Source organism: Helicoverpa zea, chromosome 2 (assembly GCF_022581195.2).
Source record: "Helicoverpa zea isolate HzStark_Cry1AcR chromosome 2, ilHelZeax1.1, whole genome shotgun sequence".
NCBI classification, from domain to species: domain Eukaryota; kingdom Metazoa; phylum Arthropoda; class Insecta; order Lepidoptera; family Noctuidae; genus Helicoverpa; species Helicoverpa zea.
The window spans coordinates 13938507-13949662 of record NC_061453.1 but is presented as its reverse complement, the minus strand read 5'-3'; the positions used below and the strand labels follow the sequence as shown (position 1 = coordinate 13949662).

The following is an 11156-nucleotide window of genomic DNA, read 5'->3' as shown; positions in this document are numbered from 1 at the left end:
AGTTAACTTTATTAAACAAATCTCAAAAAATGAAACAGGTATGTACGAAGAGTCGTAGTGACGTCATACCGACATTTTCAGGATGGTGGACACTCCAAACGCAGCACGATCTTTATCGGACAAGTTGACCACCATTCTCTAGTTAACTTTATTAAACGAATCTCAAAAAATGAAAAAGGTATGTACGAAGAGTCATAGTGACGTCATATCGACATTTTCAGGATGGTGGACACTCCAAACGCAGCACGATCTTTATCGGACAAGTTGACCACCATTCTCTAGTTAACTTTATTAAACGATTCTCAAAAGATGAAACGTGTATGTACGAAGAGCCATAGTGACGTCATATCGACAATTTCAGGAGTCAAGCATTAAAAAACGCAGCGGCACCACAATTTGCGCATTCGAAAAGTTTGTCGGACTCATCGTAAGGAAGGCACTCACAAAGTCTTAAATGTATATGTATCAAAAAAATATTTGTTCGCCGGCCTGGGGACTATATGTATAGCTATTTATCACTATGTAATAATAAAGTTTTCAATGCACTTTGACTCTTATTTAAATTTATAATAGGGAGTTGTTTTGCAAATGACTAAGCCGAAACAGTATACCTCTCATAAACGGTAAATTGTTTTCCTGGGTAGCCAAAACTGTTGATGATAATATTTTTATATGCTGGCAAGGTGCAAGAGCGAGACGGCCTCCGTTATTTCCATCCCCCTCGGCTCGGATTTGCCTCTGTGTATTATGCAACCAATGTAGTACCTTATTGCGTTGGAATAGAGTTCAATTTCGTAAATATATATTTTGATAGTGCACAATCTAGTCGTGTATGGGAATTCGACAGTACTAAGTGTGCCCCCCTAGGCGAAGTGTTCGTTAAATATATTGTTAGTATTAAAAATAATTACGTGACTTGTTGTAAAGGTGTTTGGTGAAACTTCAACATGTCGAGGGTTAGTAACTCGTACTCGTGTTTTCCGTATTGAGTCCTGGTTATTATTTTTATATTGATTTAGATGGGATTACTGGTTAATTCATTTCGTTCAATTCTCATTATATGTATATGGTTCCAAACTCATTTAATGCGTCAGATATATAGGTACTTACATAAAAGCAACGAACAATATTTAAAATTGAGAAGAAAAAAAACATGATTTTTTTTTAAGTGTTGGTCGTCGTTTCAGTTTTTTTTTTATCGAATTGGACCATTTTTATTGGAGCAACTGATTTTTAACCGACTTCCCAAAAAAGAGGAGGTTCTCAATTCGGCCGGTATGTTTTTTTTTTTTCTACATATGTACATCGATTACTCCGAGGTTTATAGACCGATTTACGTGATTCTTTTTTGTTCGACGCGGAATAGCTGCCAGTTGGTCCCATAGTCATCAGGTTATGGATCTGATCGTGGAAACCCTGAGAAATCGAGGGCAAACTTCGAAAGTTGTAGGCATACATAGGGTAAAAACTTGACACTAAGGTGTATGCCTGAAAGCACTATTCAACAGTGAAGGTTTGGAGCTGACCTGATGATGGAGACCAGAGAGGGTCGAGGGAACTCGACAACTGAATATGTAAACTACCTCGTGTTTGGGCTTATATTATTTGTATTGACGAGACCTTTGCAACAGTGAAGGTTTGGAGCTGATCTGATGATAGAGACCAGAGAAGGTCGAGGGAACTCGACAACTGAATATGTAAAATACCTCGTATTTGGGCTTATATTCTTTGTATTGATGAGAACTTTCGACTTATATGGATAGTGACAACTATTCGTATCACTAAAAAGCTGTAAATAATAAACTTTTTTACGAAAATGGTTTATAATTTCAAAATGGTAGCTCGGATGAGATTGTTTTCGGGAAAGAAATTGTTGCTCTACTTGAAAGCTATGAGTTGATTTTAAAAAATTAGCAAAGTCTGGAAAATACTTTAGCTGAAACGTCGACCGACACTTTTGTTTCAAAATTCATGTTTTTTTTTTTCTCAATTTTGTTGTTTTTTTTTTTGGCTTAAGAGTAGAGCAACAATTTCTTTCCCGTTTGTGTACAATTTTTTTTGGTTTTCTTTGCTACTCATAGTGCTCGTAAGCGATCCACTGATCATAAAATAAATTGATAAGTTAACACAATGCAGAAAAACTGCACTAACGTTGGTGCATTGTTTTCAGGATATAAGGTCATATTTTTCACCGAGGAAGCCTGCAAATCCTTCTGCTGTAGTTGAGGATGATGACGCTCTCATTCCAGAATCTCCAGATGTTCAAATTATTAAAAACAAAGTAAGATTTTCAAATAAATCTTTCTTAATTAGTTTTTAGGGTTCCGTACCCAAAGGGTAAAACGGGACCCTATTATTTTCGCTCCTCTGTCCGTCCTTCCGTCCGTCCGTCCAGCAGTCCGACCAGGCTGTATCTCATGAACCGTGATAGTTAGAGAGTTGAAATTTTCACAGACGATATATTTCTGTTGCCGCTATAACAACAATTACTGAAAACTGGAATAAAATAAATATTTTGGGGGGCCACACAACAAACGTGACTTTTTTGCTCATTTTCTAAATAATGGTACGAAACCCTTCGTGCGCGATTTCGACTCGCACTTGGCTGGTTTTTTATTTTTTTCATTTTACTCCTGTTTTAAATGCCTTATTTGTTAATAGAAAAAGAAGCGAGTTTTAGAGCGAAGAGATAAATCTGAAAAAACAACAACATCAACTGCCTCAAGAAACAAAACAGAAGATTCAAAGAAATCAACTGAAAAATCTGATGACAAAAAACAAAAGTCTACTTTAAATACAGAATCTAATAAAGACTTGAAAAAGACAGATGAAAGTAAACTATCATTAAAGAAATCAAAAAGTACAGAATCAAAGAAAAATAATGATAAAGATCATACAAAGGTAGAGAAAGCTGACAAAGATCAGAAATTGCCAAAAAGGTTTGTAGATAAGTTTATTCAGTGTAACCTTAATCAGTCATCAATTGATTCTAATGAAATTAAAAAATCTAAGATTGATTTGAAAAGCAAAAGGAAAGCCAAGTTCCTAGAGACTGATTCTAGTCAAGATCAGAGCAGTAAGAAGAAGAAATTAAATAAGTCTATGGAGGCTAAGTCAGGTCAGGAGACTAAAGAGTATGATTGTGATTCTTCTGTATTAAATGATGATGAGAAGGAGAGCCATAAAAGAAAGAAAATGAATAAGTCTGGTAAGCTCTGGTATTTTATTTTTAACTACTTTCAGAATGCACTGAAGTGCAGTTTTTTTATCCATTTTTAGGGTTCCGTACCCAAAGGGTAAAACGGGACCCTATTGCTTTCGCTCCTCTGTCCGTCCGTCCGTCCGTCCGTCACCAGGCTGTATCTCATGAACCGTGATAGTTAGATAGCTGAAATTTTCACAGGTGATGTATTTTTATTGCCGCTTTAACAACAAATACTGAAAACTAGAATTAAATATTTTTGGGGGCTTCCATACAACAAACGTGATTTTTTTGTCCGTTTAATAAATAATAGTACGGAACCTTTCGTGTGCAAGTCCGCCTCGCACTTGGCTGTTTTTTCTAGATGCCTTTTAAGAAGAGATTTAGACTACGGCTAGCTGCCAGCGTGCTAACTACGCGTTATTCGCAAGGTGCAAGCTCGCGGTCGGCGCGCCGGCCGCGAAGTGTAAGCTCACGGTTTGCTCGGTGGCCGCGAGGTGTAAGCTTGCTGTCACCGCAAACTCAACATTGTTTTAAGACAGTTATGATTGAATACGCCTAGGACTTGCACGTTGCACGACGCAATGACGTTGTTTCTCTGCCGACTCGGATACGGCGCGTAATGAGCATGCCGTCGGCGCGCTGTACGCATAAGGTCCGCTCGCTTGCAGCGCACGCGGGCTGCGAGTCGAGTTGTGTGGTAGCGGCAAGCGCGCTGACTGCCCGCCGTTGGCTTTTTCATATTGACATTATAAAATATATTATACTATACACGACTTAATGCTCTAAATTGAATGACAAGTTAAATGCTGGTGTGGAGCGGTGCTGTTGCGGTGCCGGTATAATGTGCCATGACCCTTAACTTTCCAGTAGCAGTCGAGTCTAAATCTCTTTTTTTCTGTTTACATTTTTCATTTGTTTATATTTTGTATTACAGTGTTAACAGATGAACATCGTCTTAGAAGGCGAATGATGTACAAAAACTATCGGAATAGACCTGAACCTAAACACTTGGGAGCCAAGGAGATCCCAGAGGTATAAAAATTTACCTCAAACATTATTTTTCTCAATAATTTTAGGGTCGGATTTACATTATTTGCAGAAACTATAAATTAATATAAAGTATAATTCAATAAACAGTCAGGCAATCTTATACATAATTATAAAATAACATTTTTTTTTTGGAAATGAAAAGATTGGCTGTTATATAAAAATATAAAAATCTTATTTGTATCTTTGTGACAGTATCCTCTTTGATTTTGACAATGCATGTCATCCTCCGAGCCTTTTTCCCAACTATGTTAGGGTCGGCTTCCAGTCTAACCGGATTCAGCTGAGTACCAGTGCTTTACAAGAAGCGACTGCCTATCTGACCTTCTCAACCCAGTTACCCGGGCAACCCAATACCCCTTGGTTAGACTGGTGTCAGACTTACTGGCTTTTGACTACCCGTAACGACTGCGAAGGATGTTCAACGACAGCCGGGACCTACAGTTTAACGTGCCATCCGAAACACAGTCATTGGTGAACTGAGGAAAACTGAGAAAAGTTGCATTGGTACTTGCCTGACCTGGAATCGAACCCGCGCCCTCATACTTGAGATGTTGGTTCTTTGCTCACTAGGCCACCACGACTTTTTTACAATGCATAGTAAGCTCTGAGTGATGTTTGATATGTTAGTTCTGTTTTTTTTTTTTTTTTAGGGTAAACCAGATTGCTTGAAGGACTGTTCGTTTTTGATGACTGGAGTTCTTGACTCGTTTTTAAGGGATGAAATAGCCGCTGCAATTACTAAGTATGGAGGCTGTGTCAAAAGTGGGGTATCTAAAAAGGTAAAACACCAATTATTTTTGTGTATTTAGCAATTTAAAAAAGTTATTTCTTTCATCATCATCTCAGCCATAGGACGTCCACTGCTGAACATAGGCCTCCCCCTTAGATCTCCACAGATACCTGTTGGAGGCGACCTGCATCCAGCGTCTTCCGGCGACGTTATGTTATTTCCTTATTGTGTTATTATCAGAGCTCGGAATGAGGTAGAGTTATTTATGTACTTGCATCGAAATGTTGTGTGGACCTTCCCGGGATTTCTAATAAACTATTGTGTAACCGTGCGGCCAAAAATACTACAACTAAATAATAATAAGAACGTCAGAGATATACAAAAAAACAAAGATAATAAACATACAATTTTTATTAGTTTACATTAATTCACAATACAAATTATTTATAATCTTATAAGTAAATAACTTTTTATTTAAAAATTCACTGTATCTTTTATGCTCTTTAAAATTAATCTCAGAATTTGAGGCATAGCTACTCTATTCCTTTGTTGTCCTTTGTTGTACTACTTACAAGTAACCCTGTATATTTAGCACTTTTAAAAAGTAATTACCTTATATCCAAAATTATCTTTAATATTAAGAAACAAACGATTTTAGGTTACTCATGTGCTAGCCGGCAATGCTGCGGGCCCAGCGAAAATGGCGAAAGCACAAGAACTTATTTTTAATTTGAACGTTGTGCGCACCTGTAATTAACATATTTACGCAGGACTTATTACAATTGTAAACTTATATATGTGAAAGTATTTGTAAATAAGTTGTTGGTGTGCCTAAATAAATAAATAAATAAATAAATAAATAAACTAGGAATAAAAATCATTAACGAGGACGAGTTCCTTGCTATGATCACAGAACGATCACAGGACACGCCTGCCTAAATATAAGATATTAAAAAAGAAAAAGAAATCAAGAAAGAGAAAACTCCCAGCAAAAAAGATAAACCTGACAAAGATAGAAAAGATAAACATGTTGACAGCAAATCTAAGAAGAGTCCGACAGACAAAGTTATAATAGAATCAAAATCGAAGGATTCGAATAAACTAGATGTTAGTAAATCAAAGAATTGTGAGACGTCTAAAAGTTCTAGAAAGATAAAGGAAAAGAAAATGGAACTAGAAACAGAAACTAAATCAAGTGCTAGTTCATCTCTTCTAGACTTATTAATGGTAAGCATGATTATGAATAACTAGCTTTTTCCCGCTGCTTCGTTCGTGAAAAATTATGCCATGACTCACCATGGCACGATCTGCCTAGTAATTTCCCAATTATATTGGCTTGGCTTCCAGTCTAACCAGATATAGCTAAGTTCCAGTATTTTGAGCGAATGTCTGTAGCGAGTGTATCCAAACGCCAAACATCTGACATTTGACACTTATTAAATACTTTGACACAAGATCTTCCACCTCCATCCTTCTCTCTCTTTGGTCAGCCCTTGCCTGGACGAACACATTTTTGTAAATTATTTTTTATGTAATAAAATATTAAGACCCTTTGTAATCATTAAAATAAACACATAAAAATATCAAGAATATTTTATTGCTAAACTACGTTACAACCTCCGCGAGCAATAAAAAACAGGTTTGTTGTGCAGGTGCCCCCTAAATATTTAATTTATTTTAGTTTTCAGTATTTGTTGTCATAGCGGCAACAAGAATACATCATCTGTGAAAATTTCAACTCTCTAACTATCACGGTTCATGAGATACAGCCTGGTGACAAACGGACGGACGGACAGAGGAGCGAAAACAATAGAGTCCCATATTACCCTTTGGGCACGGAACCCTAAAAACAACTCTTCATTATGTTAATGTTGCAATATAGATAGGTAAGCATCTACATATTATTTTCTCGATATTGGTAGTCCTATCTTAAAAACTTACTTTAGTACCAGTCACAAACAATAGATGGCGCAAGCATTGAGTGCGAAAGCACACGACTTTCACATATAACTCCTATACAGGAAGACGTTAAGTAGCTTCAGAACACTTGCTATTTAGCTTGCAACTAGAGGTATAATAACAACCTAAGTTCTTTAACCTTTCCCATAATATATCGTAGTTATATTCGAAAATGAACACGTCTAAATCTGGAAGCAATGTCCAAAGAACTAAACCAACTGGAGGCGCCCTTGCCTTGGAGTGCTCGCTCATACCAGGGGCCTGATTCTCCTAAGTTAATAATGTCAAAATCAAATAGAAATCGAATCGCAATATGATCGCAATAGCAGTTTTAACCATATCGGGCATTCTGCTACTAATATAAGACCAATCGTATTCCAATGACATTCGATTGGTTTGCGATTGGTCTGCTATTTTGGTGATTTTGGTCTATACGATAGTTTGCTCTACAATCATATTGCAATCGTAAATCATTTGCAGACAAAATGATTCATTATTGAATGACAGAAAAGGATAAAAACGTTTATTTCAATGAAAAAATAGCGGCATGCCACATACGCTTCAATCGTAATCGAGTCGGGATTGGATCTCAGTCGAACCGAGTCGAACGTGAATCGTATGTCGCTTAAGTAAAATTTGGAGAATCGGGCCCCAGATGTTCGTATATGCTGCCCGCCGCCAATTTGACGTATTTTTTCTTTTCTCTCACAAACAAATAACAACGAAAGTACAACACGATTGAATTTTGTGTTACATCACTTTTAAGTACTTTTACACAAACGTAACGGCACGAACCCCCACTTTCAATCTTTCTTGTGTTATATCTTAGTAAATATTTAATGTTTTGTAAAAAAATACATGTACAATATTTTTTGCCAATCTAAAATGTGGATTATTTAGAAACTCAACTTTTTTACTCTCTCATCGTGCCTACTGTCTGTTTTGTATTTAGAGATTTATACTCATGCGGTTCCGGTAAGTAAAGTGCTCTAAGACGATGTCTTACCGTATTACACGGCCGACGGAAGAAAACAGGTTGACAGGTGACTGTCACTTGTTCTGAAATCTTAGTCTATTTGAACTCGCTCGTATTGGAAAACATTAATCATAAGAGTAAAGTGATGAAGCTAGTAATGATTTTGTTGTATTATGAGTTTGTACGTTACGTAATCTTAACTGGTTGAGATGGAATTTGGCATAGAGATCAGTGGTACCTTAGAGACAGGCAAAGGCTTCTTTTTTAAACGGTTTTATTTAGCTTACCCCGTTTGTTTTATTCATTCTTGGGTCAAATTTAGTAATTCAAATTTCACCCTCTTCCTGTCAACCGATTAATCTGAAATTTTGTATACACCTTTAATTCCGATGACAATACAATATAGTAATATCAATAACATTGTAAATCCAATATGGCCGCCGGCACAAAATGGCGGATAACGTAGATTTTATCAATCCCATCAATATGGGTATCAAATGAAAGGGCTCAACAAGCAGAATACAATATACTATAAAAAATTGAAATCCAAGATGGCGGCCGCTACAAAATGGCGGATAACGTAGGTTTTATCAATCCCATCAATATGGGTATCAAATGAAAGTTCTCAACCAGTAGAATACAATGTACTATATAAAATTAAAATCCAAGATGGCGGCCTCTACAAAATGGCGGATAACTTAGGTTTTATAAATCCCATCAACATGGGTATCAAATGAAAGTTCTCAACCAGTAGAATACAATGTACTATATAAAATTAAAATCCAAGATGGCGGCCTCTACAAAATGGCGGATAACTTAAGTTTTATAAATCCCATCAACATGGGTATCAAATGAAAGGTCTCAACAAGTAGAATACAATTTACTATGCAAAATTGAAATCTAAGATGGCGGATAACGTAGGTTTTATCAATCCCATCAATATGGGTATCAAATGAAAGGGCTCAACAAACAGAATACAATATACTATAAAAAATTAAATCCAAGATGGCGGCCGCTATAAAATGGCGGATAACGTAGGTTTTATCAATCCCATCAACATGGGTATCAAATGAAAGGTCTCAACAAGTAGAATACAATTTACTATGCAAAATTGAAATCTAAGATGGCCGCCGCTACCAAATGGCTGATAACAATTTTTTATCAATCCCACCAATACGGGTATCAAATGAAAGGGCTTCACAAGTAGAAAACTGTCAGTAACTCCAGCGGGGCCCAACAGGGCCAAGGCCTGCCTGGGCTGCGAGATTGTTCGAAAGAGTTACCGCGGCCCTGGTACATAAAAGGCCTACGACGGAACAAAACGGTTTCTAGTCAAGAGTCTGACACTCCCTCACCGCTGCTGACCCACAGCAGGAGAGGTCATGTGATGATTTTTGGGGTTGTTAAAAAAAAAAGTATCTGGAAGGGCTATGTATTGAGGAATTAGATTGTAATAAATTGTCAGGTAAGAGACCGTGTAATAATGATACACTAAATGAATTAGATAGAATGAGGAATATTCGGTACGCATTTTCATTAAATACTAAAAACTAGAAAATAAAAAATCGGTAAAAAAACTTTTAAGTTAAACGGTTTTATCTTATGTGCACTGAAAACTAGAAAATAGTTTCTTACCTGTCAACCTACGTAGGTGGTCCCGGTCATATTAAACTAAAATAAAAACGTGGGGCCCCTGTGAAATCCTACCTATGGCAAAGCATATCTTTATACTTTGGTAGATCATGAGCTCGGCGTTCGCTGGTGAAGCCGCTACGGCTGATTATTGATTGTCAAAATCTCCAGTTACGATTATAGTAAGTCGGTGCAATCCACACCTATTATACCTCTAGAAGAAAGTACTACAGCAATAGTTAATGGGCCCCACGTTTTTATTTTAGTTTAATATGACCGGGACCACCTACGTAGGTTGACAGGTAAGAAACTATTTTCTAGTTTTCAGTGCACATAAGATAAAACCGTTTAACTTAAAAGTTTTTTTACCGATTTTTTATATTTGAATAATACTAGTATTTCCAAAGGGACGTGGGTAAAACCGTGGTTGGAAGCTACTTTTAAAATATAAATGAATAGCTTTATTGTTGCAATTTAAGAAAAACCTAAAATTGATTATAGAGATACATAGATTAGATAGATGTAGCGTATTATTCCAAAGCATAAAGAAGTTCTGGAAAATGGTTTGAAATTATATCCAAATTCCTGAACCAATTAAGATGACAGGTATAGAAACATCATTTTTTAAACGGTTTTATTTAGCTTACCCCGTTTGTTTTATTCATTCTTGGGTCAAATTTAGTAATTCAAATTTCACCCTCTTCCTGTCAACCGATTAATCTGAAATTTTGTATACACCTTTAATTCCGATGACAATACAATATAGTAATATCAATAACATTGTAAATCCAATATGGCCGCCGGCACAAAATGGCGGATAACGTAGATTTTATCAATCCCATCAATATGGGTATCAAATGAAAGGGCTCAACAAGCAGAATACAATATACTATAAAAAATTGAAATCCAAGATGGCGGCCGCTACAAAATGGCGGATAACGTAGGTTTTATCAATCCCATCAATATGGGTATCAAATGAAAGTTCTCAACCAGTAGAATACAATGTACTATATAAAATTAAAATCCAAGATGGCGGCCTCTACAAAATGGCGGATAACTTAGGTTTTATAAATCCCATCAACATGGGTATCAAATGAAAGTTCTCAACCAGTAGAATACAATGTACTATATAAAATTAAAATCCAAGATGGCGGCCTCTACAAAATGGCGGATAACTTAAGTTTTATAAATCCCATCAACATGGGTATCAAATGAAAGGTCTACCTACCTGTCAACCTACGTAGGTGGTCCCGGTCATATTAAACTAAAATAAAAACGTGGGGCCCCTGTGAAATCCTACCTATGGCAAAGCATATCTTTATACTTTGGTAGATCATGAGCTCGGCGTTCGCTGGTGAAGCCGCTACGGCTGATTATTGATTGTCAAAATCTCCAGTTACGATTATAGTAAGTCGGTGCAATCCACACCTATTATACCTCTAGAAGAAAGTACTACAGCAATAGTTAATGGGCCCCACGTTTTTATTTTAGTTTAATATGACCGGGACCACCTACGTAGGTTGACAGGTAAGAAACTATTTTCTAGTTTTCAGTGCACATAAGATAAAACCGTTTAACTTAAAAGTTTTTTTACCGATTTTTTC

General features: G+C 36.6%; 2 protein-coding genes across 2 annotated transcripts in view; both read left to right on the top strand.

Annotated features, from left to right (window-relative positions):
- The first annotated feature begins 848 nt into the window (after positions 1-848).
- LOC124639704 (replication factor C subunit 1-like) lies at positions 849-6568 on the top strand. The gene is made up of 6 exons (XM_047177159.1): positions 849-956; positions 2171-2281; positions 2662-3208; positions 4140-4237; positions 4906-5034; positions 5644-6568. Exons 1-6 carry the CDS (start codon positions 948-950, stop codon positions 5740-5742), a joined length of 993 nt encoding a protein of 330 aa, XP_047033115.1. The 5' UTR covers positions 849-947; the 3' UTR covers positions 5743-6568.
- The window catches only part of LOC124639692, a 46859-nt gene continuing 41797 nt past the window's right edge, over positions 6095-11156 (top strand). The window contains exon 1 of the mRNA XM_047177148.1: positions 6095-6212. The gene's annotated coding sequence lies outside the window, so the exon portion shown is untranslated. The remainder of the gene's footprint in view (positions 6213-11156) is intronic.